This window comes from Arachis hypogaea, chromosome 4 (genome assembly GCF_003086295.3).
Source record: "Arachis hypogaea cultivar Tifrunner chromosome 4, arahy.Tifrunner.gnm2.J5K5, whole genome shotgun sequence".
Taxonomy (NCBI): Eukaryota; Viridiplantae; Streptophyta; class Magnoliopsida; order Fabales; family Fabaceae; genus Arachis; species Arachis hypogaea.
The window spans coordinates 120,020,578-120,037,909 of NC_092039.1; the positions used below are offsets into that span (position 1 = coordinate 120,020,578).

At 31.4% G+C, this 17,332-nt stretch overlaps 1 protein-coding gene and 1 long non-coding RNA gene across 9 annotated transcripts; one reads left to right on the forward strand and one right to left on the reverse strand.

Moving 5' to 3' along the window:
* Nucleotides 1-4,208: 4,208 nt before the first annotated feature.
* LOC140184356 (uncharacterized) lies at nt 4,209-6,804 on the reverse strand. The gene is made up of 3 exons (XR_011880813.1): nt 6,419-6,804; nt 5,341-6,090; nt 4,209-4,906 (listed from the first exon to the last, which is right to left on the reverse strand). It is a non-coding gene; the product is annotated as an uncharacterized lncRNA (long non-coding RNA).
* Nucleotides 6,805-13,027: 6,223 nt separating this feature from the next.
* Nucleotides 13,028-16,583, forward strand: LOC112797615 (probable sphingolipid transporter spinster homolog 3). Of its 8 annotated transcripts, none has more exons than XR_011881485.1 (7): nt 13,051-13,774; nt 14,770-14,876; nt 15,061-15,121; nt 15,382-15,421; nt 15,731-15,809; nt 15,927-15,989; nt 16,338-16,583. XR_011881485.1 is itself a non-coding variant. In XM_025840647.3 (4 exons), exons 1-4 carry the CDS (start codon nt 15,310-15,312, stop codon nt 16,349-16,351), a joined length of 228 nt encoding a protein of 75 aa, XP_025696432.1. In that variant the 5' UTR covers nt 15,165-15,309; the 3' UTR covers nt 16,352-16,583. The 8 variants fall into 8 exon arrangements, 2 of the variants coding, with proteins under 2 accessions (XP_025696432.1, XP_072092237.1); XR_011881486.1 differs by having other exon boundaries at nt 13,060-13,774; nt 14,767-14,876; XR_003199839.3 differs by lacking the exon at nt 15,382-15,421 and having other exon boundaries at nt 13,028-13,774; nt 14,983-15,121.
* The last annotated feature ends 749 nt before the right edge of the window (nt 16,584-17,332 follow it).

Consider the following 17,332-nt stretch of genomic DNA (forward strand, 5'->3'; position numbering starts at 1 on the left):
GCGAGCAGTGAACGTTTGCTTCTTAGCACGCCAAGAAATGAGAGCGTCGCCAAGAAACAAACAGTAACCAGTAGTAGAACGACGATCAGTGAGATCACCAGCCCAATCAGCATCGGAGTAAGCTTGAAGAGACAAAGAGAAATTGGCAGAAAAATAAAGGCCATGAAATAGAGTGCCTTTGATGTAGCGAAGAATGCGTAGAATTGCCGCATAGTGAGTAGTACGAGGAGCTGACAAGAACTGGCTAAGTACATGAACCGGATAGGCGATGTCTGGTCGGGTGACAGTCAAGTAGATAAGACCGCCAAGTAACTGTCGATAGAGAGTCAGATTATCCAAAACAGTACCATCCATAGGGGTAAATCGAACATTAGGCTCAAGAGGAGTAGACTCAGTGCGACTATCTGTAATCCCAACGTGAGCAAGAAGATCTGAAGCATACTTAGCTTGAGAGAGATAGATCCCATCATCAGTGGAGATGACCTCGAGACCAAGGAAATAGCTGAGAGAACCAAGATCTTTCATCTCAAAGGTACGATGAAGTGAGGCCTTGAGATCAGAGATACCATCAACATCATCCCCAGTAATGATCATGTCATCAACATACAAAAGTAGAAGAACAACTCCATGTTCGCTTTTATGAATGAAGAGCGCATTCTCATGAGGGCTAAAAGTAAAACCAAGACTGCATATGGTAGTGCTGAACTTGTCAAACCATTCACAAGGAGCTTGCTTAAGTCTATAAAGTGCCTTGCGAAGGAGACAAACCTTATTAGAAGGACAAGGATATCCCGGAGGTGGTTTCATATAGACTTTCTTTTTCAAATCCCCATTAAGAAATGCATTCTTCACATCCATCTAACTGAGAGACCATTTTTTAACCGCGGCAATGGCAAGAAGAGCTCTAACAGACGTAAGACGAGCGACAGGGGCAAAAGTCTCTTCATAATCAATACCATATTCTTGCGTACAACCTTGAGCAACCAAGCGGTCCTTATAACGGTCAATAGAGCCATCAGAGCAAGTCTTGATCTTGTATACCCATCTACTGCCCACAACTTCCTGATCAGAAGGAGGATCAACCAGATCCCAAGTGTGTGCTTTTTCAAGCGCCTGTAATTCTTCTTGCATTGCTTGTTGCCAATTTGGGTTTGAGGAGGCTTCTCTGAATGTCTTAGGTTCATGTTGATGAAGAATAGTAGAAAAGCAATGGTAATCAAGAAGATGAGGAGGTGGATTCCTTACCCTAGAAGAACGACCGGGAGGAGGAGGCATGACGGTAGGAGCAGGATCATCGTCCGGTCTGGAATCATCGGGAGATGGAGAAGGCGAAAAAACAGGAGGCTGTGGAGTGTCACTCGAGAGAGAATCTGTAGAATCATCACTAGGAAAAAGATCAACATTGGGGTTAGTAAACAACGATGACTGAGTAGTATGGATCGACTCAAAGGATGAGAATCGAGAAAACATGTGGTGCTCCCAGAAGACAACATGACGAGATATACAAATACGTTTAGAGAGAGGATCCCAATAACGATAACCCTTGTGTTCAGTGCCATAACTAAGAAAACAACACATACGAGCCCGAGGTTCAAGTTTACTATGTTCATGTGGCTGAAGAAGAACAAAACATACACAACCGAAAACTCGAAGAGAACTATAATCTGGGGAGGTATGATAAATACGCTCAAAGAGAGTAACATTATCAAGAACAGAAGAAGGGAGTCTATTGATAACATGAACAGCAGTAAGAACAGCTTCACCTCAAGTATGCTCAGGACACGAAGAGAAAAGGAGCATTGCACGGACGGAGTCAAGAATGTGGCGGTGTTTGCGTTCAGCTCTACCATTTTGTTGAGATGTACCAGGACAGAAAAACTCAGACAAAGTACCTTGTTCTGCAAGAAAGGCTAATAGTTTGGAATCACGGAATTTCATAGCATTATCACGTCGGAAAATCTTAATGACCTTGGAAAACTGAGTTTTAATCATAGTAGCAAAGTTGATATAGATTTGAGGTAACTCATGGCGATTAGTCATCAAATAAACCCAAGTAAAACGGGAATAATCATCAACAAAAACGATAAAGTATCGAGCTCCGCCCATAGAGGCAGTGGGAGCGGGGCCCCAAACATCAGAGTGAATGAGATCAAAAGGAGAGAAAGCAAGAGATGAATTATTGTGAAAAGATAAAGCAGGTTGTTTGGCAGTTTGACAAGAAATGCAATCAAAAGATTCATTTGGAACCTGACCTAAAATACCCTGAGATACGAGAGGACGCAGTTTTTCTAAGGAGGTGTGGGCAAGACGCTGATGCCATAAGTGGAGGGTAGAGGGAGAAGAAGCAACACAGAGATTTGGTACATGAGGAATATGAAGATTCTCGAGTTCAAACAACCTTCCGACCTTACGTCCAGTCCCGATGATTTGTCCCGTCCGAGGATCCTGTACACGACAACCAGAAACAGAAAAAGTGACTTCAAAACCCAGATCAACAATTTGACCAACAGAAATAAGATTAAAGTTTAATTTGGGAATATAATAAGTATTAGGAAGATTAAGAGTTGACTGGGATATAGAACCCTTGTGTGTTGCGTGTAAGAGGGAGCCATTTGCAGTATTGACAGAAGGTCCATTTGTAGTGGTAGACATGGACGAGAAAATATTACGCAACAGAGACATGTGATTAAAGCAACCCGAGTCAAAGTACCATTTAGAATTACCTGGAGATGTAGAAAAAGAAGCAAGGGTATTACCAGAAACAGAGAGAAGACGCTGAAGAAGAGATGCAATATCAGAAAGAGAGACAGGAGACGAGTTAAGTGGACTAGGACGTGGTGGGCGAGTAGGACAGGCAGTTAAATGTCCCGAGAGCTTGTAGTAATGGCAGAACAACTGTGAACAATGGTAGCTAAGATGACCTTTCTGGTGGCATGTGCGACATTCAACAGAAGGACAGTCGGAGTAGAGGTGTCCAGAACGGTTACAGTTTCGACAGAATTTACCCTTGCTGTCGGTGGCAGTAAAAACATCTGACTTTTCCATGATAGCAGTCACAAAGATCAAAGAGAGGAGAGAAAACGGCAACTTCGGAGCAGAAAATGAGAAATCGGAGTGCAAAATCGGAAAGAGCTAACCGAAAAAACCTAGGGAGGGTCTCGCGTGTCTACCACGTTAGGGCCACGTCAGCAGGGACGTCAGTGCCACGTCAGTGAAGCAGTGACACGTGGCAGTCCGTGAGAGGGCGAGGAGGATAGGCTGGTGACCAGGTGGACGGCGGGTCAACCAGAGGCCGGGTCGAGTCGAGGCGCAGGTTCGCGGGTCGCGGTGGAAGCTGGCTGCGCGACACGTGGAGGCTCCAGGGACGTGCGATCGAGGCCAAGATCGGACGGCTATGGAACCATCTCGGATGAGGAACAATGGAGGTAGTCAGGGAGGTTCCGGCGGCGCGTGGTGGCGCGTCCGGTGGCTTCAGGCGATGATTTCGGCGGCGTTGGAATCCTGACAGAGAGACGAACACGATGACGGTGGAGGTGACGAACCAAGGCGTCGAAAACAGAACGAAAACAAGAGCAAAGTAGCACTGTCGGAAGAGGAAAAGAAGGAGGCTATGAACAAATGTTCATTGAAAAAAAATTTTAGGCTCTTGATACCATGTTAGGAATAAGAGAGATATTTGAGAAAAGTATGTTGTGTATTATTCAGCTTGATCAAATGTACAATATACAAGGGATATTTATAGGTGCTAGATGAATCAACGTAATAAAGACACAGAATCGTATAATTAATATACATATATGCTATAAATATAAACGATACTAATACGATACTAATTGATCTAATTGATTCTAATGATTCTCTAACATCCTCAATGATTGTGCATTTAATGGTTAATTTGTTATTGGGTATACATTTGTACTACTTGCAGAGGTAACAGCATAATGAGACTTGTCTATTAAGGGTCCATGGTTAAGTTAACGATAACTAAGGTTGCGTTTGTTTCTAAGAATAGGACATGGCAAGACACTGAGAATAAGATAAAACAAGATATTGATAGACAGATATATAAAATTTTGTGTTTTTGTATTCTATTTGGTAATAAATTAGAACAAATTATGAAAATTTATTTTTTTTATTTTTTTATTAAAAAATTTGAGATAAAAATATAATAATAAAAATATAATTATAAAAAATTAACAAGAATAATAAAAGAAAAAATAAAAAATAAGTTGTATTCTTTATTAGTGTCTCTGTATCTTTTCTGTCAGAATAGACACAAAATACACTAATTTAATGTCTCTGAATACATTATCTCTGTCTATGTCTCTTTTGTCAAATACTATTTTATATTTCAATGTCCTATCTCTATAAATAAACGTAGCCTAACTATTCAATAATGGATTACTTGGTTGAACTCTTTATAAGGGAGAAGGAAACTTCTTCCAAATACTAGGGCTTCAAACTAGTTGGTGGAGATATTTATAAGAAATTGTAACGTTCAAATCAATATGAGTACAAAAAATGTAAAGATTAGATTTCAGATGTCATATCTTGGAGAAGGAAAATATTGCCCCCTATTTAGAGTTGCCGGTGGAGTAAATTCCAAGAGAGACACATAACACCATTGAGGATACGTTTCAAATTTTAATTTTCCTAGATAATCAACTAAAGGCAATTTGAATAATTTTTTAAAATTATTAAAAAATAAAATTTTTAATTTTATAAAAAATAAAATTGTAATTAGGATTATTGTCATTAAATTAGGATTAACAAAACGTAATTATTTCGTCAACATTAAGTCCTATCTCATCTTCTTTCGTCATATCATTCGTACCTCGTCTTTAGTCATCCATCACATTGTCATTGTATCCTCCGCCGCAACTCCTTTATGGCCGTGCGGGGTGACCTGCATTGAACAAAAAAAAAATATTTTAAGTTTAAGAAAAACATCCAAAGTTTAACAAAAAAAATATCCCAACTTTACAATAGAAATATTTCAAATTTTAAAAAAGAAACATCTTACATATAACAAAAAAAATCCTAAATTTAATAAAAGAAGCATCCTAAGTTAAACAGAAGAAACATTTCATGGTTAATCTAAAAAAGAAATATTCGAATTTTAACAAAAAAAAAAATCAAAATTTAACAAAAGAAACATCCCAACTTTATCAATAAAACTATAAAAACATTCCAAATTTTACAAAAGAAACATCCCAAATATAACCAAAAAAACTCTAAATTTAATAAAAAATATTCCAAGCTAAACAAAAAAAATATCTCACAATTAGTTTAATAAAAAAAAACATCCGAATTTTAATAAAAGAAACATTCGACATTTACTTTCTCAGTGTATGTGTTTGCATTTAGCAACAAGAGAGTTTTTTGGAGGGTCTGATCATGCCACAAAATACGCCACATGTAACTTTGTGTTGTGGTGATGATGTTCGTTTTCATGGAGAACGACGACGCGAAAAAGCACCTATGTCGGCGACCTAGAGTTGACAAGACTCGCGACGTAGAAGAACAAGCTGCGCCATAGAAGATGTTGCATGCAGATCGCGTGTCGCAGCGAAGAGGATCACCAATGGCATGAGTGGAATTGGAGAGGAAGACGACAGTGTAAACAACATGAGTGGGAATGGGAAGGGAAGGTGGGGTATGCAGCTGTTTTTTTTTTTTTTTCACAATGAATAATAGTGAGAAATCAAATTAGGATTAGGTTTAAGTAATGTTATGGATTTTTTTTTCTGTATTGGGCCTTTTTGTTGTGGTTTACATTGTAGTTACAGAGTTAGCTGGTACTCTAAATGATTCCCTAGACTTTCTCTTCAAATTTTTGGAGTCGTGATCTAAGTAGGATTTTTTTGTAGGGTTAGGGTGTTCTTGAGCCAAGCTGTAGGGATGTTAATTGGGTAGGGCGGGGGGTGGGCGATACCTCCCTGCTCCCTGTCCTCAAACCCTGATCTTCATCTTGTCCCCGTCTCCGTCCCTATCTCCTGATCCCTGCTATTGGAAAATATTTGCCCCCATATCCATTCCTCGCATTCCCTACCATCCTCGCAGGGCCTTATTTCCCGTCTCTCATTCATTCTGTACAAAATAGTAAGAATTGTCTCATAGCAAGAACATCAAGAATATAGAAAAACAACCACAGCGAAATGTAATAAACGCAGTGCAATAGATTCAACAAATAAAAACAATTAAAGAAATTCAATAAACAAGAACAAGAAGATAATCAAATAAGAATTATCAAACAAAAATAATTAAACAAATTCAACAAATATTCATGCAAAAAATTCAATAAACTCACATCAAATTAATAAATAAATACAACATTCATTCATTATGACAGAAAATCAAAGAAGAACATGAATAGAAATAGAAACACGAACAGAAATAGAGAATCAAACAAACTTACATCAAATTCAATGGAGGAGGAGGAGGAGGAGGGACAACCAGTAGCGATGACGAACACAAGTGAAGGGGACGGCGCAACGACGAGATACGAGTAACAGAGCAAAGATAGGATGTGAGCGAAAGGAACAGCGGCAACGAACGCAAGTGAAGGGGATGGCACAACAATGAGATGCAAGCGGCAGAGCAGAGATGGGACGCAAACGAAGGGGACGACGATGACTAATGCTAGCCAACGGGACAACATAATGGCAAGATGCGACCGATGGAGCATAGACGGGACGCGATATGAAGGGAGATGGCTACTGATGTGGGGTGTCGCAGTAGCGACTAATGAGAAATGGGAGAGCACAGTGAAAAGAATAGGTGTTGGCGGAGTAGTGTACAAATTTGGGTTAGGATTTTTATCTTATCCATATATATGTAACATGTGAAAATGCCTAAAAACTTATAATATAAATGAATTATCAAGGATAATTAAGTAAATTTACGTATTTTGGATATCAGCGGGTTCATGATAGAGATTTTTACTCGGGTCTACTTATCTGTCTCAAAAAAAAATGTCTCCAATTTTTATTTTCGCAAAAAAATTCTCCATCTTTAAATCTCTATTCAAGACGTACCTGCAGAAATCTTCATATTTTGAGAAATTTTGCTACTCCTAAGACAAGGATAATGCTTAGGTACAATTTTAAAGCTGGACACAACACCAACAAAATAATATGACAAAATTATCGCTCTAATATATTAGGTTATAAACTTATAATTAATTTCTTTAAAAATCCTGAAATTATGAATATACCTTGTTATTTTAAAATATATTTATAAGCTCTCTTCTGAATTCTGATCTTCACTCACACTCTATTCACAAAATGTCTCGTTAATGTTTTCCTGATCTTTCTTTTCAGTTCCAACAAAATCTCTTTCCACTTTTACCCTCCAATTCTTTTTTCACTCAAGCGATAACCAAGAACCCTCTTTCTTCCCCAAAGAATGGAAGAAAATATAATGGGACAGGGGCAAGGAGGGTTGATTTGAGATGGCTTTTTGCCTTTTTAAACCCTAAAATGTAACGAAAAAGGTTTCAATAAATAATCTATTTCGATGAAAGTTGGTGTACATTAAAGTAATCGCCAATGACCTTCTTGTTTGATGAAGGAGGTAAGAAATCCTGCTATCTCCATGATATGTCTCATTCATATATAATTTTTTATATATTATATGTTTTCATTGAAATTACTAATTCTTTATTATAATATCCTAATTTTTTTTATATTATAATATACTAATTCTTCATTTTTATATTATATTATAATATAATATTTCAATGCATTTAAACCCACTTGTAGTAACAATCATTATTATTTGCATGCAAGCAACTAGATACAACTTCAATGTTTTTTTAATGGTACGAGTAATGTGCAAACATGATTGAAATCAACTTGGAGTGCATAATACGAGGCAAGTTTGATATATATATATATATATATATATATATATATCTTTTATTCGGATAGAATAATGTCTGAACTTAATCTTTATTTAAAAGTTTGTTGTTAGTTAATAAATTATTATATAAATAAAATAAAATTTAAATTCTTAATTTTTATTTAAATAGACTATTAAATTAATTATTAAATTGAGCCAATTTGGTTTTAGCATGTATAATATATAGTGGAGAATATTGCTCAATGACATATTAATGGGATCAGCTGAACAGCACATCAATTTTATTTTTCCCATAGTCTGAAGGACAGATGCATGTTGGGCTTTAGGCCCAAAATAATATGAAAGATTACAATTTGGTGATTATGTGTTTACATGAACATATTTTTGTATAAAAATAATAATTAAAAAATTATTAAATCATTTGATATATTCGATTAATTTATTTAATATAATATATATTAAAATTTTAATTATTATTTACACAAGAATAGAACACCCTTCGGTTTACTATATTACTTCTCATGACCAAAAACTCAGTTATATCCAACAATAATGGAAACTCGTTGGAAGAGAAGAAGCACGTTTAAACTTCTTGAAAGCTTTAACTTTTAGTTTGGTAAATTTATTTTCCATGAACGCAGAAGTGATTTTGCTATCAAAATCAACGTTTATAAGAAGTAACTATCATGGATAATAACCATTTATTTATCTTTTACCAACTTTATCTTTTATGTATGTTATTATATTATTTATAAAATTCTTGTTATTTCTATTTATATGAACTCTATTTTTTTATTATTTATTATTTTTATTTTCTTATCTGTTTGTTTGATATTATCTACTTAATATACTAAAATTGGGTTTTCTCCCCCAACTAATGGAAGTGAGGTGTCGATTCCTCATAAATCTATTTTTCCTCCAAAATGAATGTAGTATTTTCTCTTCTAAGTTTATTTTATAAAAATATCTTTATTATAATTATACTATAATTAGCATTTAAGTAATAATGTATAATTAATTAATTATACTAATTTAAAAAAATATCTTTATTTTTAGAAAGTACTATTCTCATGTAATAAAAATACTATTCTCTCTTCTAAAATTATTTTTATAAAAATATCTTTATTATAATTATATTACAATTAGCATTTAATGAATAATGCATGATTATACTAATTTAAAAAAATATCTTTATTAGTATAATCATATAAAATAATCTACTTAATATACTAAAATTGAATTTTTCTCCAACTAATGAAAGTAAGGTGTCAATTCCTCATGAATTTATTTTCTTTTCAAAATAAAAGCACTATTCTCTCTTCTAAATTTATTTTAAAAAATACCTTTTTTAGACTTATATTACAATCAGCATTTAATGAATAATGCATAATTATACTAATTTAAAAAATATCTTAATTATAATTATATAAAAAAATTAAGCATAAATTTATAATTCTAATTGCTATAAATATAATACTAATGTTCATAGTGGTAAATTGATATTGCAATAATTAATTTCTATAATTATTTTTGTACTACTAAAGGCTATATATATAGTGTTTCTTTGTGGTTAGTGAGTCTAAATCTAAGAATTAAAGCATTCTTTTTTCTAGTCTGTTATTTTTCTTTGATTGGGCAATTGTTTCTAAGGAGTTTTATAGGCTAAGTTCAAGTCACATCTCCTCCACATTTTCTACATCTGTCAAAAAATATTCGAAGTGGCGCATATAATGAGATTGAATTTCCTCAATTTAGGTTCAGTTTTAAAAAATCCGTGCCAACTTTGAAGATGCAATTCAAAGATTGGTACTATATTTAAATTTTTTTCTCTTAAGTTTTTTGTATTAAAAATAATTTTATAACATATTATGATTTTAATTTTCAGAAACTACTGGTCTTCTGGTACATTAATGCAATGCCATCGAGGAGAATAAAAGTCAATTTAATTTAACAATTTTAACAAAAAGTCTGAATTTGTATGGATTCTAAGTGTTCGATCTTATGATGTTATTTTGGTTGGTTGTTATGAGAATTAGTCTGATCTATACGTATTTAAGGACTAGAATAGATTAAATATTATTGAAATAATTTAGTTCTAATATTGGTAATTGATTAAATTAGTTTTAGAGAAATTTAAATTGTTGTCTCAATTTATATATTATGACTATTCTTTTTGGATATGTTATTTTTAAACTTTTTAATATGAATTTTTTTAAGTTTGTTTTATTTTTTGGATATATGTATCACCTTTTTTTTGTATTTCAGATTAGTAATGCAATTATTAAGAGAAATATAATTCATCAATAAATTAGAATAATCAAAAGTTTAATTATATTGTGTTGACACATGATTGATTAATAAAAATTAAGGCGTGAAAAAGAAAAAAGAGTCACAATAAGTGATTTTTCTTTTTTGCTAATATATAAAAATATGCGAAAGAAAAAAAATAAAATATCACCATTTAAAAAAAAAATGTCAATCATGCATATGAAAAGGAATTGGAAAATATACATGGATAAAAGAAATTATTACTCGATTGTAGAATAAAAAATAGTCATATATATATATAAAAATAATCATAATAAAAAAATAATTAATATATGTGACTTAAATTTTTATATATACAATTAATATATATATATATATAAACAAATATTTAGAATTATTTAACACAATTAATATATATGTATAGATAAATAAAGAAATTATTATAATTTATGAAAATTACATACGATGATATTAATAATAAAGAATAAAAAAATTATTGAATGATTGTACGCTAAAAAAAATTAATCATGATAAAAAAAAGTATTTGAAATTATTTAACAAAATAAATATATTCTAAAAAAATTATTAACTAAACAATTGATATATATATATATATATATATATATATATATATATATATATATATATATATATATATATATATAATAAATACAAAAATCAGTATGATTTATGAATATTATTATGCATACGATGGTATTAATAGAATAACAAAATCATTAGATGATTGTAGGTTAAAAAAAATATTTATAATAAAAAATAAAAAAATAATTAATATATGTAACTTAATATATATGTATACTTAAATAAGAAAAATTTTAAAACTATTTAAACAAAATATATAAATATATCCTACGAATAAAAAAATTATTGACTAATTGATTAATATATACCAAGAGTATAAATAAAAAACCATTAAATAAAAAAGAAATAGTATATTTTCAATTTTGGGAATAAAACATAAATAATTATAAAATAATAATTTCTTTAATTATTAATATTTATAATGGTTATTTTAAATTATAAATTTAGAAAAATAAAAGTAGATTAACAAAAACGATTAATAATTATATTAGAGTTGATATACATAACACTAGATTAAGAAAAAATAAACGCATAACATGTTATTTTTTTATTAATCAAATTACTACAATTCAAATTAATTTCAATAAAATAATTTAAAATTATAATTTCAACCTTATCACGTACATATATAGTATGAATTATTGAATAATTTATTATCATGTACATGACATGGATTATTAAATAATTTCTCATGTGTGTTTTTTTTCCGAAATAAAAATACTATTTTTACTTATAATTATTATTCTTTATCAATTCTTTCATTTAAACACTAATATTATTTATTAATTTTTTTATTTCTCACATTTATTAAAAATTCTTTTTCAATATTTTAGGTATTAATTGTTGTTATTTAATTAACTTATTTTAGACATTTACTTATTAAAATTTTAGGTATTAACACTACAAGAAAATGGAACATTTATAACAAAAAATTTGTATCAAATTTAAAATTGTTACAAAAAGATGATTTTTTGTAATAATAATTGGTAATTGTTACAGAAGAATAATGTTTTGTAACAACATTACAAGTTGTTACAAAACATGATAATATTTTGTAACAACCTGATTTTTTTTGTTATAAATTATGTTAGTTTTTGTAACGAACTGGTGTTTTGTTACAAAATATTATAATATTTTGCAACAAAGAATAAAGTAGTTGCAAAAATTCGAAATATTTTGTAACAAAATATCTTTTTGTTTTAAAAACTTTAATTATTTGGTAACAAAAAATTAATTTGTCACAAAATTTAACATTGTTTATAACAAATTATTTGTTTGTTACAAAATATAAGTATATTTTATAACAAAAATATTTATTTTAAATTGTTAAACACTTTAAGAGTAAAAAAAATTATTTATATAATTCGTTTCAGAATAATTTTATTTTGTTTCAAAAATTAAAATTTTTTAAATATTGTTTATACTAATTAATTTTTAAAATTTATAGATTTTATTTTATATTTTTTAAAAAATTAATATATAATTTTTATTAATAATAAGATTTTTAATGTTAACTAAAAATTAATTTGTGAAACTTAAAAAAATTTAATCAAATTATAAATATAAATAATAATAATTAAATATAAAAGATAGAAAAAACTAAGAAATCAAAAGACAAAATGTAAAAAAAGAAAATGTAAAGCTGTACAAAAAGAAAAACCCTGATTCATCACTCCTTTACTCTGAGGCTCTGAGCTTCATTCAACCCCGTCTCTGCGCCTCCAACTCCACTGAGGGAGAAGAAGAAGAGAACGGAAGAGATGGCGCCGCGGAATTTGCTGCCGTGTCGTCGCGTCCAGCTTGCCATCATGCCTCACCATCGTTGCTGTCGTCGACAGAAGCGTCAGGAGAGAGAGAGGGACGAACTCGCGAGGAAGAGAGAGGAGGTTGCGTCGCGGATCCATCAAAGCCATCCTAAAAATTATTTTATTCGAAATGATTATATTAATATTTATAAATACTTTAAGTTTAAGTCAATTAATATTTATGGACAACTTTTATTATAATTAATTATTTTATAAATTGAAATTAAAGTTTCGGAGATAAAAAATAATGAAAAGTTATATCATTTAATTTGAATAATTAAAATTGAGTTTAAACTATATTTTATAAAAATGTAATTAATATATTTATTTTATAATTTAAATTAAAAATAATTGATTGAACTTAGTAATATGTTGATAAATAATATTTTTAAATATTTTTAATAGAGTATATTTGATTTTAAAATTATTTTACCCTCTAATTTTATTAAAATATCTATACATATATATCTATATTATTTTATAAAATCCTTAATTTCTAACCTAGTTCCCAAAATTAACTCAGAACCCTAGTTTCCCCAATTCCTAACCCTTACAGCCACAGCCTCACCTTCCTTCAACATAACAAACGCATACAAACTGAAGAAATGGGAAAACAGAGAGGAAGAGATTTGAGAAAGAGAGGGAAGAGAAGGGAGACGGCGCTGGCTGGGGCCTCGCCACCGTCACCGTCGCCGTCAAGCGTGAAGGGTGGAGAGGAGAGAGGCTGCGTCCGAGAGAGAAGAGATGCTGTCTGCCGTAACCATCGCCGCCCTGGAGCTCGCTGTCGAGCTGCTTCACAGTGCCGTCCCGTCCATGGACCCACAAGCTTGCGTTAATATCGATCCGTCCACAAGCCGTCGTCGAGGGGACAGAATCGCGAAGAGAGAGAGACGCACGAAAAGAAGCCCGCGACCAGTCTTGTCGCCGTCAGCGCCGCGGGTTGCCATCGCCATCCTCACGAGCTGCCACCGCGTCGCCGTTACTGAGTTGCAGCCCCGCCGTTGTCACACTCTGCTGTTGCCGCGTCTCACCATGCCGCCGTTGGAGGAGGACGCTGCCACTGTCACCATTGAAGCTTGCCGGGGAAGTAGCTATTGATAGAAGAAACTGCTGTTGCTCTTAACTACCCTGTGCTGCTCTGTTCAGCCTCTACTTCAGGTTTCGTAGTTATCGGAGCCCTCTGCCACCGGAAACCAATATTGGAGCTGCCCAGAACCACTTTGGCTGCTGCCCAGGTAACGAAACGAGTGTTGGAACTTCTATCAGAGCTGCTGTGTTTAGCAATTTTTGTGAGTTTCGACTTTGAGATAGGGGATTTATTTTAAAATTAACAGTTTTAACTTATGAATGCCAATGAGGTTTAGTGAGTAATTGCAAATAATTCACGAATATGATTAATTGATAGGAATAAGCTTGGTTTGAAGTTGTGAAATTCGGATTAAGTTTTGTATTGAGATGATATTCTAGTGTTTTAATTAGTTTATTGAGTTTAGGTTATGGCTGTGAATGTTGCTGGGTTTTGTTATTGTGAGTAATTAATTTGACAAGGTTAATTTTGGTTAATATTGTGACTGATATTGGTTTTCTGATTTTGATGGATTTGTTGAAAATTCTGATCTTATGTGATATTGCTCAATTGGTAGAAATGTGGTTGTGAATGGTGATTCATTTGATAATACTTGTTAAATTGAAATTTGAAAAGTTGTCGTATCGATATTCGATGAACTGAGTTGGATTTGTGTTTGGTTTGGGATTATTGTGATGATGGTTTGAGTTGTGGCTGTATTTTGATTATTGAGAATAAGCGTTTGCTGTTGATTTTGGTAATCTGATATGTCGGAATGGCTGTGAAATTGACTTGTGACTAGTTGGAATTGGTTTTGGTAGTTGTTAATGTTGGTTCATGATTAATTAGAATTACGTTTGAGAACTGTTAAAAGATTGAAGTTTGATTATTAAATTGACCTTTTTATGAAATCTGAATTTAGAGATAAAAACAGTAACTCTAAAAGTATAAGGATAAATTGTGATAATTGGAAACTACATAGAGCAAAATTTTTGGGTGAACATATCATAAGAGAACTGGAATTCTATAAATAAAACATACTCTATGTGTTTTGGGGTCAATATTGCTAAGATTTTGGTTAAGTTAGGTGATAATGTGTTTTGGGTATTTGGAAAGTGAAAAACTGTTAGTCCTTTGGTTAAAGTAATTTATGAATTTCAGCAGATTGTTGATATTGGCAAAACTCTGCCGTTGTTCATGGAGCTTCAAACCTTAGGTGACAGGACTTGAAGAATCATGCTCTGCAAAGTATCTTGTTTCCAATGTTGCAGGTCTCATTTAATTTGAGTTGAACCTTTATCATGAATTTTACATCTTTCATTTGGAAGTTCTACTCTTCATGATCTTTTATCATATTTTGTTTCTTTTCTTCTTTAGTTCCCTTTCTTCATGACAGCTTCTTTCTGGAGCAACATTTTTAGGTGCTATCTTCTGCTTGATTGCATTCTATTTCAGGAGCTTATCTGGTTTCATAGTACTCTTCTCTATTGGTGAACTGCTGATTTTTGCTACATAGGTAATATTATGGCTGTTCTAGATTCAGATGGTTGGTATTTCATCTTCTTGCATGCTACTGCATGTTCATAAGAACCTGATAATGATATATAACATAAAACTCTAGTCTTAAATTTGTGTCCCCTTTTGTAAGCTCCTATAAATTATGTTTTTCTTCATTGTGTAAAACCAAATTTGAGGGCGCTGTCCATGGTAATATCTACAGTTTCAATCCATATCTTTGGTGATGTGCCTTCCTCACCACTTGTTGGCATCCTGCAGGTTACACCTCATTTCTCCTGATATTGTTGGCATCCTGCAGGTTACTTTTAGTTACACCTCACTTAGCCAAACTGTTCTCTCTTTCTCATCTCTCCCTTTGATGTAAAAGGGTTTTACATCTTAGTTTGTTTAGGCAACTTTCAACATCCCTCTTGAATTAACATATATGGAAAAGAAGTTGACAAAACTAGTAACAAGAACTGTGCTGCCTTATGTTTTATATTTTGATGCAGCCATACTCATGATTTACTGACATGCTTTACATTGTTGGCTGTTCCAGCCTTTTGCCTGTATTTGTTCATGTTTTAACATTTGTTTTTATTCTAAGCAAAACAGTTTTCCTACACAGGATCATATTAATGACTGGAGTAAAACAGCACTTTGTTTAACGTCCATTTTCTTTCTTGCTGCTATAATATGGTTCATAGGTAAGTGGCATACCACTATGCAGCTTTGGTATTATATTAGCTGTTCTTAATTTTTAAACCAGATATGCATTAGAATTAATTATTTTTTAAGAATGTGCTTGTAAACTGAAATTTCAGAACACGTACTGAAGAAATTGCTGGATGTTGCGCATGGGTTTCAAATGCTAATAGACCCTAAAGGTACTCATAAAATTGCTTATGGTTTTAATATATTTTCCTAGATGATTCCTATATTATTAGTATAGTTTAATTTGTATATGGATCTATTTATCACATTTTACTTGTGTCATGGTTGAGAAATCACAAATGTCCTATTATTTGGTTTGATAAATTTGGTTGTATATTGGCTGAGAAATAAGTTGTGAATTGGTTGTGTTTGTTGGAACCGTGGCCGGTGGAAATATCCAAATTTTAGGGGAGGTTCTGCCGAAAATTTTTTAAACATTTTGGATAAAACTTAGTGGAAAAATTATAATTAGTGTTATATCTTGTTTCTAACTTTTTTGTTTTGATTTTTCTTATTTACAGGAGTGCTGAAATAGTGACCATATGCTACCTTGAGGGCTCAAGAATGTTTTGATGGATAAAGACACTAATCTATGTTATAACTTTTATGTTTTGGTTGAACTAATCAATGTACTCACTAGCTAATGTTATTTTCTTTCAAGACAATTTTAGCTAAAAGGATCTTGTTTGACTTATGTATGTTTTTGCATATTATATACATGTAAACTTGCTTATTAAAATCGTTAATATATTAGTTAATTTAAAAAATAATTTAGTAAATTATGCATGTAATTTGTAATAAAAAAAGTTGTTGCAAAATAATTAATTTGTTTTCGTAACTAAAGAAAAAAAATGTTACAAAATCATGTTACATTTTGTAACAAAATTTTTTGATAGGAAAAAAATTGACTGTCACGAAAAATACCTTCAAGATCAAAATTTGTCACCACTTTTGTAACGGCTTCTAGTTTTTTGTATCAGAAAAAATTGTTACAAAATATGGTATTGAATTGTAACAGTTTCATTTTTCGTTACAAAAACTTTTTGTAACGGGACTTACTGCAATGGACCCTTTTTTTGTTACAAAAAACTTTTGTTTCAAAATTTCAACGTTTTGTAACAATATTTTTTGTTACAAATGCGCCTTTTTCTTGTAGTGTAATTATACCTCAATTATCATACGAAGACTTTGAACATAATTTCAATTTAATTTTGGACAATATCAAAAATAAATAAATACATATATATATATATGATATTTTAGGTATTAATTATTATTATTTATTAACTTATTTTAGGTATTTAATTATTAAAATATTAGATATTAATTATATTTCATTTACTGTGTTAAGACTTTAGACATAATTTCAATTTAATTTTGGACAATATTAGAAGCAAATATATATATATATATATATATATATATATATATATATATATATATATATATTAAATTACAAGAGTAGATTTTAATTTTATATAAAATAATATAATAGATACATAATATAAATAAATTT

Excerpts from the sequence above, each read along its gene's own strand:
- LOC112797615 (XM_072236136.1), top strand. The coding sequence starts at position 15,347 with ATGTGCCTTCCTCACCACTTGTTGGCATCCTGCAGGTTACACCTCATT. Across the intron at positions 15,422-15,730 it reads ATATTGTTGGCATCCTGCAG|GATCATATTAATGACTGGAG; the intron begins GTTACTTTTAGT and ends TTTCCTACACAG. Across the intron at positions 15,810-15,926 it reads TGCTATAATATGGTTCATAG|AACACGTACTGAAGAAATTG; the intron begins GTAAGTGGCATA and ends CTGAAATTTCAG.